Source organism: Heteronotia binoei, chromosome 3 (genome assembly GCF_032191835.1).
Source record: "Heteronotia binoei isolate CCM8104 ecotype False Entrance Well chromosome 3, APGP_CSIRO_Hbin_v1, whole genome shotgun sequence".
NCBI classification, from domain to species: domain Eukaryota; kingdom Metazoa; phylum Chordata; class Lepidosauria; order Squamata; family Gekkonidae; genus Heteronotia; species Heteronotia binoei.
The window spans coordinates 164,344,783-164,361,906 of record NC_083225.1 but is presented as its reverse complement, the minus strand read 5'-3'; the positions used below and the strand labels follow the sequence as shown (position 1 = coordinate 164,361,906).

Below are 17,124 nucleotides of genomic sequence, written 5' to 3'. Positions count from 1 at the left end.
GTACACTCCAGATACCTCTTTAGATATAAAAGGGTGCTTAGCATCAACCCGTTAATCTTAGCCATGAAGCCACTACCATCTATTAGCACTGGTCTGAGATCAACAAAGGAATAATCAAAATAGCTACAGATCAAGTAGGATTTGCTGAAGAACAGCTCATAGCCTTGCAGTGCATTTTGTAAGCAAAGTTCCACCCACTGATTTCAATAGACTTAGGTGGGTGTAACTGTCTGCTTAACACTGAACTGTTATTTCCTCTGCAAAATGGAAGCGACAGTGAATTCTCCCATGACTGATATCACAACAAGCACAGAGATCATCAGTCTTTTACCAACAGTGTGCTAGACCCCCACTTCTTGAGTGAATTGCAGCAAAACTCAAGCCTTGAGGTTTTTTAACACTCATGCAAGAACAAGTGATGGCAACTTTGCCCAGTTCCCACTCTTTGCTTACTACCCAGTGTCAAAGGATCCTTTGACACAGGTAGCAGCCTGAATAACCCTGAGTAGCCTGAGTTCATCAGAGCTTGGAAGCTAAGCAAGGTCATCAATGGTTAGTTCTTGGGTAGGAAACTGCCAAGCAAAACTGTGGTTGCTATGGCAAACTGCCTTTGAACATCTCTTGCTTTGAAAACCCCATGGTCCTGGGGCTGAATTGGTTGTGACTTGTGGGCACACAATTATTGTTTGACACATGGTCCTGGGGCTGAATTGGTTGTGACTTGTGGGCACACAATTATTGTTTGACACATGGTCCTGGGGCTGAATTGGTTGTGACTTGTGGGCACACAATTATTGTTTGACACATGGTCCTGGGGCTGAATTGGTTGTGACTTGTGGGCACACAATTATTGTTTGACACAGGATTTTCAGGATGGGGGCTGGGGAAATTCATGGGCCTCTTTGTAGACCTTTATAATAACAGACAAATGTACTGAGAGTTACTAAACTTAAGATAAATAGGGTTTTCGCAGGTTCCATCTAGAACAAATCAAAGCAGGCACAGCTGATTCAATAAAAAATGCATAAGGGCCATCTGTTGCATGGCAGAAGAGTTTATTCCAGTGCGATTTAATACTTGTACTGGCCAGGAACATATCCTATTGTTCATCACTGACACTGAATACACTTTGCAAATCTACTATCTCTTAGGCATAGGTTATGACCGCCAATGTGAAGATGCACAAAAAATGTAAGGGACAGGAGATTCAGCCAAAACTGAAGAACTGTGCCTGCGCATAAAAGCTTATACCCAGAATTAACTTTGTTGATCTTAAAAGTGCCAGCGAAGTCAAACTTTCTTCTATTGCTTCAGACCAACACAGCTACCCACCTGAAACACGAAAACATTGTCTTCTAAGAATAAAAACCCAACTGCAACTGAACCAGAATGTCTCTAGCACTGTTTTCAGATATAGTTAATTAGGAGGCTCTTCTCTTGCCCAGAAAGACTAAACAATGCTTCAATTCATGGAGGGTTGTATAAAGAATGAATCTTACATTGATCACAAGGCTCTGAAGAATTAGTGCAAGTTGAATTTATGGATGCTACATGCAAAGATGGAAATGTCCTACTTCAAAGGACATTTTTATAAATAGCCCAATGGATGAGCATTATAATATTCTAGCACCAGACTACAAAAAGAACAACTCTGATGGATTATGAAATAAAAGAAAGCAATTCAGATTTGGATAAATTATATTTAGGTGATGTTGCATAACCATCCATTAAATAAAGGATGGTAAAGGCATTACAGGTATCATACTTGCCTCCCATTTGCAATCTTCTGCCCTGTAAACTACAGTGCAGGGCTTCAACTGTCAGTCTTTATGGATGGTAAACACCATAATCAATTATGTATTTATTTACTTCATTTACACACCTCTTCTCCCCAATGGGAGCCAAAAACAGCTTACATTGTTCTCCTTATCTTCATAACAATCTTGTGAGGTAGGTTATTGCTGAGAGTGCATCACTTAGCAAGCTTCCATGGCAAAGTGGGGATTTGAACCTGGTTTCCCAGACCATAGTTTGACACTTTCAGCAAGTGCTACACTAAACTAGTTAAAGAGCTCTCAAACACAAAGATAGGAGTACCACTTGAACTTAGATTGATCAATGGGACAGGGTATCATCATTTGCTAGACTGGCACCTACCAGGAGCAACAGCTGCCTCAATGATGTAGAACACTTTCCTCCTGCCAAGGTTGACTTGACCTTAGATCACAGGCATAAATATGAAGAGTGGCAGAGAAGAACATTTTGCATACCGTCCTAGGACTGTTGTCTATGTCACTGCTTATGGTATGTATTATCTGTCTATTGTATGTGCCATCCTGTTCTTACTTCATTGTTTTCTACTTCTATAATTCCACGTTCTGATTTGTTAGACATACTATGTTTGATACTATTTTTGTAACCTCAGTCCTGCTGCATTGCTTGTTAGATATCTCATGCTATTTGACTGGAACGTTTTACAGTATTAAAAATTAATAGCAGTCCCAAAAGACACTATTAAAACTACTCATGCCACAAATCAGAGTGCACTGTTTGGGACACAAAATAGGCACGGTGATACCTGACACTGGAATACTTTGGGTGTGGGTAAGGGGTAGACTGCCAACCCCACATTTAGCAATATTATGTGTCTTGTTCTCAGTAATGATTTTCTATAACTATGCATAATACATGTACATTTATAATTTATGCACTGAACATCTTTTTACAAGGCAGGGTCGCAGCATTCTCTCCCTAATCTATTTGGGAGATCTTGAGCACAAATACTGGTGTCCTCACACAGTTCTTGTTAATTGCAGGAGGAACGTGCATGACATGTTCTCCAAGGAATTGTACCCAGTATCTTTTTATCACTTCCAGTCCAACTTGAACTTAAGCCAACAGGTTTGTTCTGAAAATCTTGGCATCTTTTTACACACCCTGAGTCATCTGGACTCCAAACACTAATGTCCAATACTGAGTAATCTGACAGGTGTAGAGAAGTGCCTTTTGGAAATCTAAGAGATTGCCTGACAGTTCATTTCTAGGAATGATAAAAGAATATTCCAAATTACCTAGAAGTGGTGATTTCAAGCTTCTTCTCCCTTGATCACAGGATGTTCTTTCATGTAATATATTTAATAATAATAATAAATTTTATTTATATCCCGCTCTCCCCGCTGAAGCAGGCTCAAAATAGTTTCTATCCACAATACCAATAGATTATTTCTTTCTTTGCCTGCCCCCATTTTCATCATGCCTTGAAACTCTTCCTTGAATTATGCAATGATCCTCAACAGGTTTACATGTTATACTGGAATAATCTGTGATATCAAGATAAAATGAATCACACAACCAGTCATTTTAGCACACTTGCTATTTTATATGACAAAATTTCTGGAACATATTGCAGGAACAAATCTCCCCAATGGTTCAATGCATGGTATAGCCTACTGAATATAACATATTATACACTGCTTAACAAAAAAAGAAGAAACAGCAGGAAAACACCAGACCATGGAAAGATAATGAAGCAGACACTAAAGGTGATATGGGGCAGAGTATTCTGTCTAGCACAACCCCCCAGATGTTTCCTATTCTTTTAACTATTCTACTAACACTGTATCTGACCAAGGGAGTTTTGACTCTCAAAAGCTCATACCTGAAAATCTTGTTGGTCTCTACGGTGCTACAGAACTCAAATCTAGCTATTAATATTAACACATATCCTGGAAAATTCCTAGACAATACACACCAGACTCTGTTTAAAGGCGCTTCTCTGTATTAGCTTCTCCAATCTTTCAGCAGTCTTCTTAAGACTCTTTTTTCTTGGAGTCATTAATATTCTATGAGTTTCATACACAAAGAATGGAATTGCAGTCATTTCAGTGTCATTTGCTTATCCCCCAGAACTCAGGTGTATCATTACTGTAATGTTATATTAAAATACTTTGATTTCCAGCTGAAAATGCTGGCAGTCAGTCTCCAGATGGCACAAAAGACCTGTGATCAGCTCTCCCAAGTCATTAATCTTATTTTAAAAGCAGGTACAGGGCCATAAAAGAAACAGACTAAAAAAGACAAAAAAAAAATTGGGGAGAGAAAACACAAAAGCATGAATTAAGAACCTAGAAGGTTACATGAATCCAAATTAGAGGGTCTAGTATTAAAATAGCTGAATATAGGACATAAATATATTGATTATAAAAATACATGTATTTATTACAAAGTTACAGACCAAATATAGCTTCAATTCAGATTGAAATCGTACTGTAATCTCAAACACAGACCTTATACGACCCTTACCAAATGTAAGCACTTGACACTACTACCGTATGTCATTTTGACTCCAAGCTGCACTTAGAACTGATTTACTTTGGACAAGGACAGGAAGGTAAACAATTGAATTACCACCCAAGATACATGTTCCCGACTAGGCCTGAAAGTGATTTCAAATGAGGCCTCTTAAATACATCTCTGTCTTGAGACATGGATATTGATTAGCACACAATCCCAACTTGGTCCCATATTGACTAATTACTGTCATATTATTGCAATGACAGGACCTAATGTGTAATAACTATGATTGACCACTGAAGGCCACTAGGCCAAAACATGTTTGGTCAGCATCACATAAGGTCTATGTTTGAGATTACTGTATGATTTTAACCTGAACTGAGGCTATATTTGGGTCTTTAATTGTTTTTAAACTATTCTGTAATAAATGCATATATTTTGTATGATTGACATATTTTTGTTCTATATTGAGCTATTTTAATACTGAGTCCTCTACTCTGGATTCATTTAAATTCTAGGTTCTTAATCTATAAAACAAACAGGAATTAACCCTTTCCCCTCATGCCCTTTTGCCAATCTAACAACCTTTCCTGCAAGTTGCTTTGCCCCACATGGAAAAAGACTAAGAAATTATTTAGTGCAGGAAAATAGCATGAATGAAAAAGTTAAACTTTTCCTTCCACCAGTGCAAATGACTAATCTAATTCAGGGGCTGGGGCTCAGAAGTGGCTTTTAAGTTACTAAAAAACATGCCAGGAGACCCAGTCCCACAGCCAAAGCAGCTGGCCAGAAGAAACACTGCAGACAGGTTACACTGCTGTTGACTAACTTCCTGTGCATCCACTTGCTTCCCATCCCAACTGCTTCTGCTTTGCTCTGATATTTGCCTCTTTTGCTGGTTCTCCCTCAAGTGTGATCACCTACTTTTGATCCTCTTCCTTTCCATGTTGCTTGGCTACACTTCTGTCCATCACCATGGAGAACAGCTGAACTTACATGTCTGCCTTGTCATAACACTGTGTTTTGTAACAGTGCAATATATTACATCTCAAACACTTAAGTTCCTTTGTTGGTCCAGTAAGAAGGAAAAGACAATCAGAATTAGATTCCTAAGTTCCTTTTGCAGCAAATTCCATTGAAATCTATGAGACTTATAAGCTATGTTTTTTTTCAGAAGCAACTGCTCATTTAAATGGAAATTATTTCCAAATATGCATGTATAGGATCACAGCCCAAGATCTTATAAAATTTCTGTATATAAATATTTTTATATATTTATGAGATTTTTGTTGGCGTTTGCATGTTCCTCCTTCAGTCATGAAAGAGTAAACTTGTTAATGTTAGCTATTTTGTTTAGGGCCAATTAGATTTAACACACAGAGTTCCTGCCAGAGAGATGACAATGTTCCTAATGAAGAGAGATGCACAATGTCTATTGGCTGATCAAATCTTATTGGGGTCCTATGTGTGTTTAAGCACATCTTCAGTGTTGAGAAACCAAGTGTAGCATCCAAATAGTCAACATGAAGCTCAGAACTAGTTAGGCAGGATGTCTGTTACATTACTTCCAATGTTACCTTTTTTTCCTTCTTTGTATAGTAAAACTTTTTTTCTTAAACGAATACACAGGCTGCCTTCATTACTCTGCTAAATATTCCAACAATTTTTAGTCACTACACACCCAAAGAGTCTTGTGGTGACTTACAACATTAAAACCACTGAGGTAAAAAGATAAAAACAAATAACAAATATAAAATATTAACATTAAAATATTAAAATATGTGGCTATCACCATACCACTATTAAAAACATGTGGTTACCATCCAAAGACCAACCTAAATAATTCAGCCTTACATGCCCTGTGGAAACTGAACAAGTCCAGCAGGGCGCAGGTGTCGTCTGAGAGTGCATTTCACAGGGCAGGGGCCACAACTGAGAAGGCCTTTACCCTGGTAACAGCTAATCGAGCCACCCTAGACCAGGCAACTGCAAGAGGCCCCTAGACAATGACCAAATGGAGTTGGGGGGGAGGGTTGTAACAGGAAAGATGATCCTGTAGGTATGAGGGTCCCAGACTGCTGAGGGCTTTGAAGGTTAAGACCAACACCTTGAATTGGATCCAAAGACTAATTGGTAGTAAGTGCAGCTGCTGCAGAAGTGGATTAATATGAACTGACCATGATGTTCCAGTCAGCAACCTGGCAACTGCATTCCGGGCCACCTGCAGTTTCCAAAGCATTTTCAATGGTAGCCCTATGTAGAGTAAACTGCAATAGTCCAATCTGGAGGTGACCATTGCATGGATCAATGCGGCAAGGTCTGACCCAGACAAATAAGGAGCCAGCTGGTGGGTCTGGTCCAGGTGAAAAAATGCTGACTGTGTTACTATGGACACTTGTTTATCCAATGATAGAACAGAGTCCAACCACCTTTTTACATCTGGTGGACTGAAGGCAATTAACAGAGTGCAAAGTTCACCTATAAGCGATGAAGCCATATAAATATGACATCCATCAAAAACAGCCACAGCCCTCCCGAACCATAATCCAACATGAATTTAATCAAAGAAGAATATACTGTTGATTTGCAACCAGCTCATGGTGACCTCATTTACGGGGTCTTCCAGGCAAGTGATGAGCAGGGGTAGTTTGTCATTGCCTCCTCCTTCTTGGTAGTCTCCCATCCAAAGAGCTGCCAAGGAGGTTTTATCTTCACTGGTAGCACTTCAAAGTCAATGTGACTAGGCTGAAAGTCTAACAGTGCAATCCTAAATAGAGTTACACCCTTCTAAGTGCACTGATTTTAATGAGCCTAGAAAAGTATAAAGTTGGTTATGATTACACCGTAAAAGACAAATTTCCTGATTTCACTGTGGTGGAAGCCTACAATTATTACTGTCCAGTTCAGTTAACTGATGGCATATGAAAGAACTCTTTTGAGTCTATCTACCATTATGCAATGCAAAAGTAAATGCATACCACAAATAGTATATACTTTACCTTAATCTATTAGAGTTATTGCCCTTTTAAGAAAATAGGAGGACCTAGCATTTTAACATTCTTGGACATCACAAGTTCCAGGAAGAAGCTCTATACTTTTTTGTTCCCTGCTGCAAAGAACTCACATAAATCAGTCTCTGCCCAGGAGCTGCATATCTCACCATAATAATTTTGTAGAACATTAATATCTAGACCATCATGGACAGATAGCCAAAAATTCATAAAGGCAGGCCAGCCATACAGATTTCCCTGTGTATCAGCATGTTTGCAGTAAACAAGACTGTTAACAAACACAATGGTAGCCAGGCAGACCTATGCATACTGCTTATCTATACCGCATACTGCCTCACTGGTTAATCCCCATTTATTCAATTCTGAATTGATAAAGGGGAGGTGGAAAGAAAAAGTTATCCCAGTTTCCCAACATGTGTGCGTAATTTATCTAAAATCAGAAAATTTCAGTTCCACCCACAGATTTGTAGGTATAGCAGAGTTTATTGACATGTTCCTACTCTTGACTAATATCCTTGCTAAAGAGTCTTCCTTGAAAGTAAATGGTTTCAGGAGGGGACCTTCAGGCACTTGACTAACCCACCAGTTTTATCTTTCAGAAATTCCTATCTACAAGTTATTTACCACTCAAAACCTTTTAAAGGAAAAATAAGCAAAGAAAAATCAGGGACATGCTCCACCCTAACAATGTATAATTTTAATGCGTAGTTATGTTAGAACAGAAAAAGTTATAGCAGGTTCCAAACTTGCCACAGAGCCTCCATATGATGAGAGACAATGCACATTCATAAGATCAAGAAGATCATGAGCACCATCCTAAGACTGTGGTTTTCAACCGGTTTTACATGTACCACTGGTGGGACACAAAAGGAGTCTACAGGACGTAGGGTTTTCATAACAGTTACTAAGAATTTGCTTTCCCCCTCAATCCCTGTGTCCACACGCAAGAGTGGCATGCTGTCTCCTACCAATCCTTCCTGTCACAGATTATCCATCTGTGACTTTTTTAGCAGGCTAGCAGTATAACAGAATGCCTGGAAAAAGCAGGTCTTTTGTTTTTATCATGGTGGGACCCAAGTTCTCCAACCGAGGGAAGGTGGGATGTAGGATGTGAAAGGCTGTGAACCACGGTTTTAAGTAACTAGCTTTGTGTATTTCAGTTATGTTACCTGCAATGCTAACAGTTTTTGAACACCTGCCTGTATAGCCAGCACGATGTAGTGATCAGTATGTCAGACTAAGACCTGGCAGACCCAGGTTTGACTCCCCACTCTGCCCATGGAAGCATGCTGGGTGACCCTGGACCAGGTACACACACTCAGCCTAATCTACCTCACAGGGTTGTGGTGAAGACAAAATGGAGGAGATGAGAAGACAGTTGCTGTGGCTCCTCATTAGGAAGAAAGGTGAGCTATACATGAAGTAAAATTAAATAAATTGTGGGGATCAAAGTGACCCACAAAAGTAGAAGGAAACAACCTTAGGGGAAACTTTACAGAATGCTATATTTTTCTTAACTTTCTTTTCTTTTTTCTGTTTTTTATTTCTGTTGTGTCAAAGGAAAATACTTAATAAAGGATAGCTTTTTTATTTGCAATGGTTGCCACACTCAATGCAACACCCCCCTTTTATTTGCATGACTGATTTACTTGACCTTCCTACAATAAATCAGTAAAGTAAATTTTTATTGACTGCACTGTAACCCCAAGTCAATCCTTCAAACATTCTACTTCATAGGACAGAATCAAGAAGTCTGGATTCTGTTGAAAGCCTGGTTAACACACATTTCCCTCTAAATAATGCATCTGTTAAAACACTTTGGATTTCTAAATGAGGCTATGTAAGTGCTTTACCAATGATGTCATAAATTCACCATGAAGCTAGCCTACATCACAGAGGGCTTCCATTTAGATGACTGTATCTTGTGTACAACACACTAGCCTGTTCATTCAAATCAAGGGATAGCCAGTGAGGAGGTCAGGTGCAGAATCCACAGTCATTCAGAACCCAGGTGGTTAACCTAGATCCTGCAAAACTGCTAATCAGCAGATGAAAGTTGGGGTGGGACCAGAAGGTACAACCTTAACCCAACTACCCCTTGCTACTGCATATGAAGTACAACCCTTCTTTCATGTATAATATAAAAGTGGCTCATTATTATTCCTTTGTGTACAGACAGAATACCAGGGCCGGGAGATGGTGGCCTGATGAGAAACAGGATGAGAATTTACACCTGCTGCAGGTATGCAACATTATTTTTACAGGTCACAACTGCACACTATGTCCACTGAAAAACACCAGCTTTGCCAAATATATAGAGATCAAAACAATATATAAACACACTTCAAACAATATACAGCTATGCTGTCACTTGAAACATTCCATCAACTCAGTCCTTCATAGAGTTTAACAGGACTTATTTCCACTTCAGCCTGAATAGGAGTGAGCTGCATGCCTAACAATACTTATTAACTTTTTAAATTTGTTTTTATTTTGTAAAACAATAAACTTAAACCCTTTTCATTAAAAAAGAGAGAAGCAATTCTAACGAAAATACTCCCTTCTTCAAATAACTCTGATGAAACAATGTTATGATTTACAGGACTAAAAAGACAATACAGTGAAAAAAATTAACTCAAACATTTTTTAAGCAGAAGGATGAAAACAATCACTACATTTTTAGGGTAGATACTCAAAGTAATGCGGTAACTCAATTACTCTGGGTTAATCTGGACAGCTATCAGTTCTATAGGCAGACTCACTATTAATTAAAAATCTACCGTTTCATGTTTTAATTGTAAGAAAAAGACTTGTTCTGCTGCAACAAAAGTACACAGCAGTCTTAAAGCACCTTAGAAACTGAGCAGGAAGTACAGGGTGAAATGAGATTATATTTCACCCTGTACATCCTGTATATCATGGCCCTCGGCACTACTTTTCCTTCCCCATACCTCCTACATAAGACATAAGCATAGTGAGGATTCACTCGTTGTATCTGCCGGTGGGCTCTAGTCCACAAAACACCTGTACTGGAACAAAATGACAGGATTGACTTGGGCTTATTGAGCAGTCAAAACAAAGTGTACTTTACTAATTTATTGTAGGAAGGCCAAATAAATCACAAAGTCATACAATAAAAAGTGTATGTGTGTGGGGGTTGCATTAAGTGTGGCGTCCCCTGCAAATAAAAAAAGCCACCCCAAGATCCTATTTATTTTAACTTGCATTAAGTAATCCTGGACAAACAACTGTTATGAGTTCATGTGCTTAGGACTACATTCACATTGTACTCATCTCTCTTTTCAGTCTCTTGCTTGCTGGTCAATATTTTTGCATTTTAATACTTTTTGTTTTTGAGGACTAAATGCTAAACTTCCCTAACATTTCAAAAAAAGAGGGTTCAGATTCTTCTTGGGCCACCACATCAGCAAGCTGTTCAGTTCATTCATTTAAGCAGCAGTGACCAGCGAAGTGCTGCAAAAGTGCTACAGAGCTGGTGCTGCCGCCTGCATCTCTGGAAACGCTACAGAGCAAAAGAGACTTGTAATTCTCACTCTTCATGGCCATGCATACAAGGGGCCAAGCAGCAAGCCACCAGAAAAAAGTGACCAGTCTCAGGATCTGGGCTCCCAGGAACATCTGACTCAGTAAGCCACATCAGTTGTCTCAGTCAGCACTACAAAGGCAAAAGGAGGAATCTACAGAGGGTTACTTGGGCAGGATCTCAACCACTGGCTCACTCTTCTGAACTCCCTGTTGCACCCACAAGGCAGATTTGCAAAAGGGGTTCGATTCACCTACGGGAAAGATTCTAATCCACATCCCTAACTAAAAGTACGGACTAATTGGGGGGGGGGGGGATCTTTCCTCCAGGATCAGAAAGACAAAATTGTCCAGGTGTGATCCTGTGCATGGCTGCGGCAAGGATGAACCAGAAGTCGGGCAACAAGTCTTCTCCAAATTATTTTTTGCGGTGACTCGGCTCATTCTCCATGCTACTAGAAAGGAGGAGGCACGGGAAGCGTTGGCCAGGTTACCGGCAGAGGCGATCTGAGGAAAGGCGAATTTCTTGCTCTCTTATCGCCATTACAGTTCAAAGAAAAGATGAAGAAACGGGAGCGGGGGGGGGGGTTGGCGGGGAATCTCCCGCCCCTGCCGGAGCGGCTGCTCTGTGCCTCGGCGACGCAGGGGGCACCGCGGGAAGCGCCCTGTCCCTGCCATGCCAGTCCCCCAAGGCGAGGCTTACTCACACACACACAGCTCCACCACGTAGGCGTAATAAGACCAGGCCACGACCAGGGCGATGAAGGCCACGGGCACCCATGCGAGCACCCTCTGGCAGCACTTGAGGACGTGCGACGGCGCCATCTTCCTCGCCGTAGAGCCGCCACCGCCCGCAGGAGCCATCCGTGCCGCCGCTTGCTGGGGCTGCTGCCGCCTATTACTACTGCTGCTGCCTCCTCAGCCCGCCGCTGCGGCTAAGCCTCCTCCGCCAGCCAGCCAGCCCCCGCCCTCGCTCTCACGCCAAGGGGGCCGGGCCTGCCGCGCGGCCTGCGCAGCCACTCCGGAGGGCGGGAAGAGGAGGCTGCTAGGGGAGCCCTCGATTAAGAGAGTCGGGGCTCGAGCTCGCTGAGGGGGGAAGCCGCGGCGGCTGCGGGGACGGAAGAGGAAAGCGGGCTGAGGAGAAGAGTAAACAGGCGTCGGTCCCCCTTGAGTAAGAGTTGCTCGGAATTGTTCTTAGGTCGACGCTACGTCAAGTTTAAGAGACCCCATAGGTTTATTCCCCCCCCCCCCCCAAGTGGTATTTTGGTATTTAGAAGCCCCTTATAACGCGAAACCCCAAACGATAGTCGACGTGTGGTGGTAGAAAGTGCCGTCAAGTCACAGACTTCTAGCGACCCCCGTAGGGCTTTCGAGGCAAGAGGCGTTCAGCGGTGGTTTGCCTTAAATCTGTCCCGGCCATTATTAAGCATGCCGGTCCTGCCCTCTCCTCAGCCTGAGCTTCTTCCCCTTCCAGGCCTGCCCTACCTGCTTCTCCTCCTCATATGAACATATGAAGCTGCCTTATACCGAATCAGACCCTTGGTCCATCAAAGTCAGTATTGTCTTCTCAGACTGGCAGCGGCTCTCCAGGGTCTCAAGCTGAGGTTTTTCACACCTATTTGCCTGGACCCTTTTTTTGGAGATGCCGGGGATTGAACCTGGGACCTTCTGCTTCCCAAGCAGATGCTCTACCACTGAGCCACCGTCCCTCCCCAAACCTCTCCGGATTACCAGACTTCCGCATTGTGTGCCCCACACAAGGTCACTGGATTGTCTTGGGTTCCCACTCCGTTGCGGGTTTTCAGGTAGCGTAGAAAATGTGGGGAAGATCCACCTCTGTGTATTTTGCTTGATAGCACGGTAGGATGGAGGGAAAGGGTAATGGGTGTAATGTATGCGGAAGAACCATTCCTCCCCACCCCGAGGAAGTGTGTGTGGTGGCTGACTATTCGCGAACCATGCTCTTAGATATTCTGCACGTACCGGTTACATTGTTTCTTGAGAATTCTTAAATATTTAGAAAAATATTAGTTTGCAAATTAAAAGATCCCCCCCCCCTTCCTCACATGCTGATGAGTGGACATAGTCATTGCCCTGAAATGTGGGGCAAAGCTGAGTGGGGAGGTTGCTCTGCTCAAGCACCTAGGGATTTATACGTCGACAGGGGGTATTTCTCAAAACGTTTATCTTGCTTTGTGATTCTTTGCACACTCTCAGCTTGTATGCTTCAAAGAATGAGAACTTTCGTGCAATCATAAAAATGGACACACCTTCCAGTACAGAGAATTAGAAACGTGCCTCTAATATTAAAACACAAACAACCCAAACCCAGATTTATGTTTGCTGCATATTCCAATGGAATGTGACCAAATGTTTATTTCTTTGGTACACCAGAGTTGTTTTCTGTGGAGTTACTTTGAGGATCTAACCAGTGTTTACAGTCTACAGTAACTGTTTCAGTGAGTCACTTCATTCTTAAAGATCATATGCCTGTCATCTTGAAGGTGTTGAGAAGTGAAATCTCCCTGAATTTTTAACAGTCTTATTTTTAAAACGAGATATTTATCATAACTGTGGATAGAGATAAAGACCTTCTTGAAACTGAACTCCTCTGTGTCTCAGTCACAAGAAATTATGTGGGTTACAAATGTCACTTTTCTTAGGGTAATGAATCATTACGTATGTTGTGCACAAAATGTAATAAATAGAATGCGAACCTACTTACTCTATACATTTGTGTTAAATAGTTGCATTCATCCATTACAGCAAAACCCCCAAAGGAGTCTTTCAGCAACTACTAATAGATTTGCAATGCAATCCTGTGCAGAGGGTTGCACTGTTACTGAAGGATAAGCTTTCGTGGGTAAGAGCCCCCTTCTTCTGATACATGCAGTGTGATCTCAGTCAGCAGAAATATACGTCACATGTAGGGGGAAGTATTGAGAAGACTGGCTAAAAGATTATGAAATGTAGGTATATATACAAGATAAGTACAGTGACCATTCACAACACATGCATTTATTTACTTATATCCTGCTTTTTTCTTCAGGTGGGACTCAAAGCTGGGACACAGAATACCATGCCAAAGAACCGATTTGTGTGACACCAAAAAGTATCTATATGCTGTTTATTAATTCCTTAGCTTAGATGATAAGAATCTGTCCTATGCAAAGATATTTCTTCAAAAAAATGTTTTTGGACCTTGATGAATCATGGCATAGGATTTAGAAAATGCAGTATAAACTTTGAAAAGTAATAAAACTGCAAGACCAGATGGCTTTAATGTTGAGTGATATAAAATGTTTAAGAAAAGTATTGTCAGGTCTATAAAAATTTATGAAGCAGCTATAGAAACAGAATGGTTATCTGCCTCTGTAATTGTTGATCCAGTGTAGTTGTGGTCCTGGTGACCTGCATCTTTATTAAACATGGTTTTTAAAATTCTTTCTACCATCTTAACTATTAGACTATTTTTAAGTAAAAGATTTCTGTTCTGCCTTTCTATAAAACATGTTCAAGGCCACTATCAATATAAATACCATCTCTCCCACAACTATGACGAGATGATTCATTTTATAAAACATCTCATCTTCAAAAGTGCAATATAATATAAAACAACATAATAAAGCAAAACCTCAGCAGCTGTATCTGATAAAGTCCAACATTCTGTAACAAATACATTTAACAAATTTCATTAGCATCAGGAGTCAGTTGACTACTTCCTTTAAATTACTGTAGTCTCCCCAATTACATTTAGCTGCAGATCCTAATGACAGTTTCATCACCAGCTGCTTTACATCAACAATTTCATCAAATTTCACCACCAGTAAGGAGTTCTAGCACAAAGGACCAGCATACTAAATAAAAGTCAACTGAAGTAAAAATGTCTATACTTGATGCCTAAAAGATAACAGATTGTACCAGCCAAATTTAATAACAGGGACTATTTCTAGTCCTGATGTACTTTGATTGACTTCATTTATAGTCTGCATTTTTCCCCAGTGGGGATTCAAAGCAGTTTATATCCTTCCCTCCTCCATATTATCCTCACAACAGCCCTGTAAAGTTGGTTAGGCTTAGGGTGCGTGACTGGTCCAAGGTCACCCAGCAATTTGCTGGGTAAACCTGAGGTGGAGCACACTCTCAGTCTAATGCTGATATTTGTCTTCTAAATAGTTCACATGCTTTCTATTGAGAAAGACTGGAGGGCATGAGTACAGTGAAAAAGAGGAGGGGAACCCAGTTACACCCATAACAAGCCCAACAAATCTCTCTCTCTCTCTGTAGCAAGGCAAAAAGCTCATACCTTCACTAAAACATTGCTAGTCTTAAAAGCACTTTTTGTAGCTCTCCTGATGGTGGGGACTATGCAAAGGAAGCTCTGGCTCTTTCTTTACTTCCCTGGGACACGAGGAGGGGGAGGAGCCTCAGCCATTAATTAGAAGAAGAAGAGGCTTGTCTCAGTAGGTCTACAGGGTGATTAATTGAGCCTGGCAAACTTAATCACCCAGCAGAGCTATAGAGCCAAGCTCCCTCATTGGCTGAGGCTGCTCCTCCCTCCTCCTCCCTTTGGGAAAAGGGAGGGGGGAGAGGGCTGCTTTGCTGCTCTGGCTTATCCGGGAAGAAACACAAAATGGCCACTGAAAAAAGCAGGCAAGGGAAAATTAAGCAGACAACAGCCAGTTGCTGAAGGGCCTGATTGGAGCCCTCTGCGGGCCTGATCCGGCCCACAGGCTGCATGTTTGACACCCTTGATCTAGGGCATGAATGACTGTGACTAGATCATTTTTTTCCTGTCAGGAGGTGCTGTGTACCATACCACAAGTGCTGTTTGAGCATCCATGGTGAAAGCTGACTCTTAACAGCACCCCAAAGTGGCAAACCTACTTCTTCACATGGCATGCAACAGGTAGCATGCCATTATCCAGACTTGAAAAATGTCCATCGAATTTCACCACTGGTAGACAGGTTGGGCGCAAAGGACGTCCAAATGCTGTATTCAACTTCAATCAGTTTTACCATCCTGCTCAGCTGGGATTATTATGGAGTATAGGGAGCAGGTCATGTTTATTTCTGATGGAAAGTTTTGATAATCCAGTATGTTAGCATTAGAGCTAGATGCTGTTTGCATCTTTGTTGCTCTGGATTAACTTGCTTTTCTCTTCATAATTTGATTGAATTTTTGTACAAACCCTCATTCTCCACAGTTTCAATCAGTGCTCATGTATTTGTTGCATAAGAGAATGAGGCACTTGCTCTGTTACTCTTCTTGATTTGACATTAGAGCCAATGGTGTGTTCAATTAAGTAGCACAATTGTATGCATAACACTGAATTAGTAGATAAGAAATGTAAGATGCTATTTCAAGCCAATGATGTTTACTCATGCTAAGCCCACCTTGTTTGTACTTCGTTATGTCACATTAGTTATAAAATTTGGGAAACTGTTTTACACAGCATAATCAACTGGATCAAAAATCAGTGTTATTAGATCCCAATCAAGTGGTCAAGAAGTAATTATTGTGCTGAAAAGAAATTGGGCTGGAAATAATAATACATAATAATTGGGCTGGAAATAAAATTAAATATATGGGTGTATTTATCTAAACAGATTTACCTGATGGTTAAAATAAACGTTGGTCCTGTTTAATCTAAAATTAAAAGTCCATGAATTTTGTGCTGTGGAGTTAACAAAATAGGCAGTCTCCTAATTAGTTGGGGGAATTAGCTTTAAGGAGACAAAGTGAGAGGGGGTAACTGGGATTCTTTCTCTCTCTCAAATAGCAGGAACTCCTTTACATATTAGGCCACACCCTTTTTATGTAGCCAGTCCTCCTGGAGCTTACAGGGTTCTTATTACAGGTCCTACTGTAAACTCTTGGAGGATTGGCTACATCTGGAGGGTGTGACCTAATATGCAAAGGAGTTCCTGCTACAAAAAAAGCCCTGTATATCGGGATTTTTCTCTTAGAGAACTCTTGAAATAACCCAATCAGATGTTTAGCAGAAAAGGGTTTTATTGAAATAGGAATAACAGGACGACGCACACAAACACATGGAAAACACTCAAGCTAGCTAAAAAATTGGCTGATAAAATTAAAATTTGAATTTTGCATACAATCTTCAATCTGGCTCAATCCAGCACATAAAAAACAACATATGTCCTTTTCTGGGTCAAGCTTAGATTTTTTTGCAGTGATTCTCATGGCTTGTTATATTTCAAGTACTTACAAGTGAATACCAATTGTTTGAAAGTCAGATCAGTTAGTGGAAGCTAC

General features: G+C 40.9%; 1 protein-coding gene across 2 annotated transcripts in view; it reads right to left on the bottom strand.

Annotated features, from left to right (window-relative positions):
• ZDHHC20 (zinc finger DHHC-type palmitoyltransferase 20) overlaps positions 1 to 11,857 on the bottom strand; it is a 50,145-nt gene extending 38,288 nt beyond the window's left edge. The window contains exon 1 of one of the 2 annotated variants that reach the window (XM_060234803.1): positions 11,555 to 11,857. In XM_060234803.1, coding sequence (XP_060090786.1) covers positions 11,555 to 11,711 — 157 coding nt within the window. In that variant the 5' untranslated portion in view covers positions 11,712 to 11,857. The remainder of the gene's footprint in view (positions 1 to 11,554) is intronic. The other variant, XM_060234801.1, reaches the window with a different exon arrangement.
• Positions 11,858 to 17,124: the final 5,267 nt, after the last annotated feature.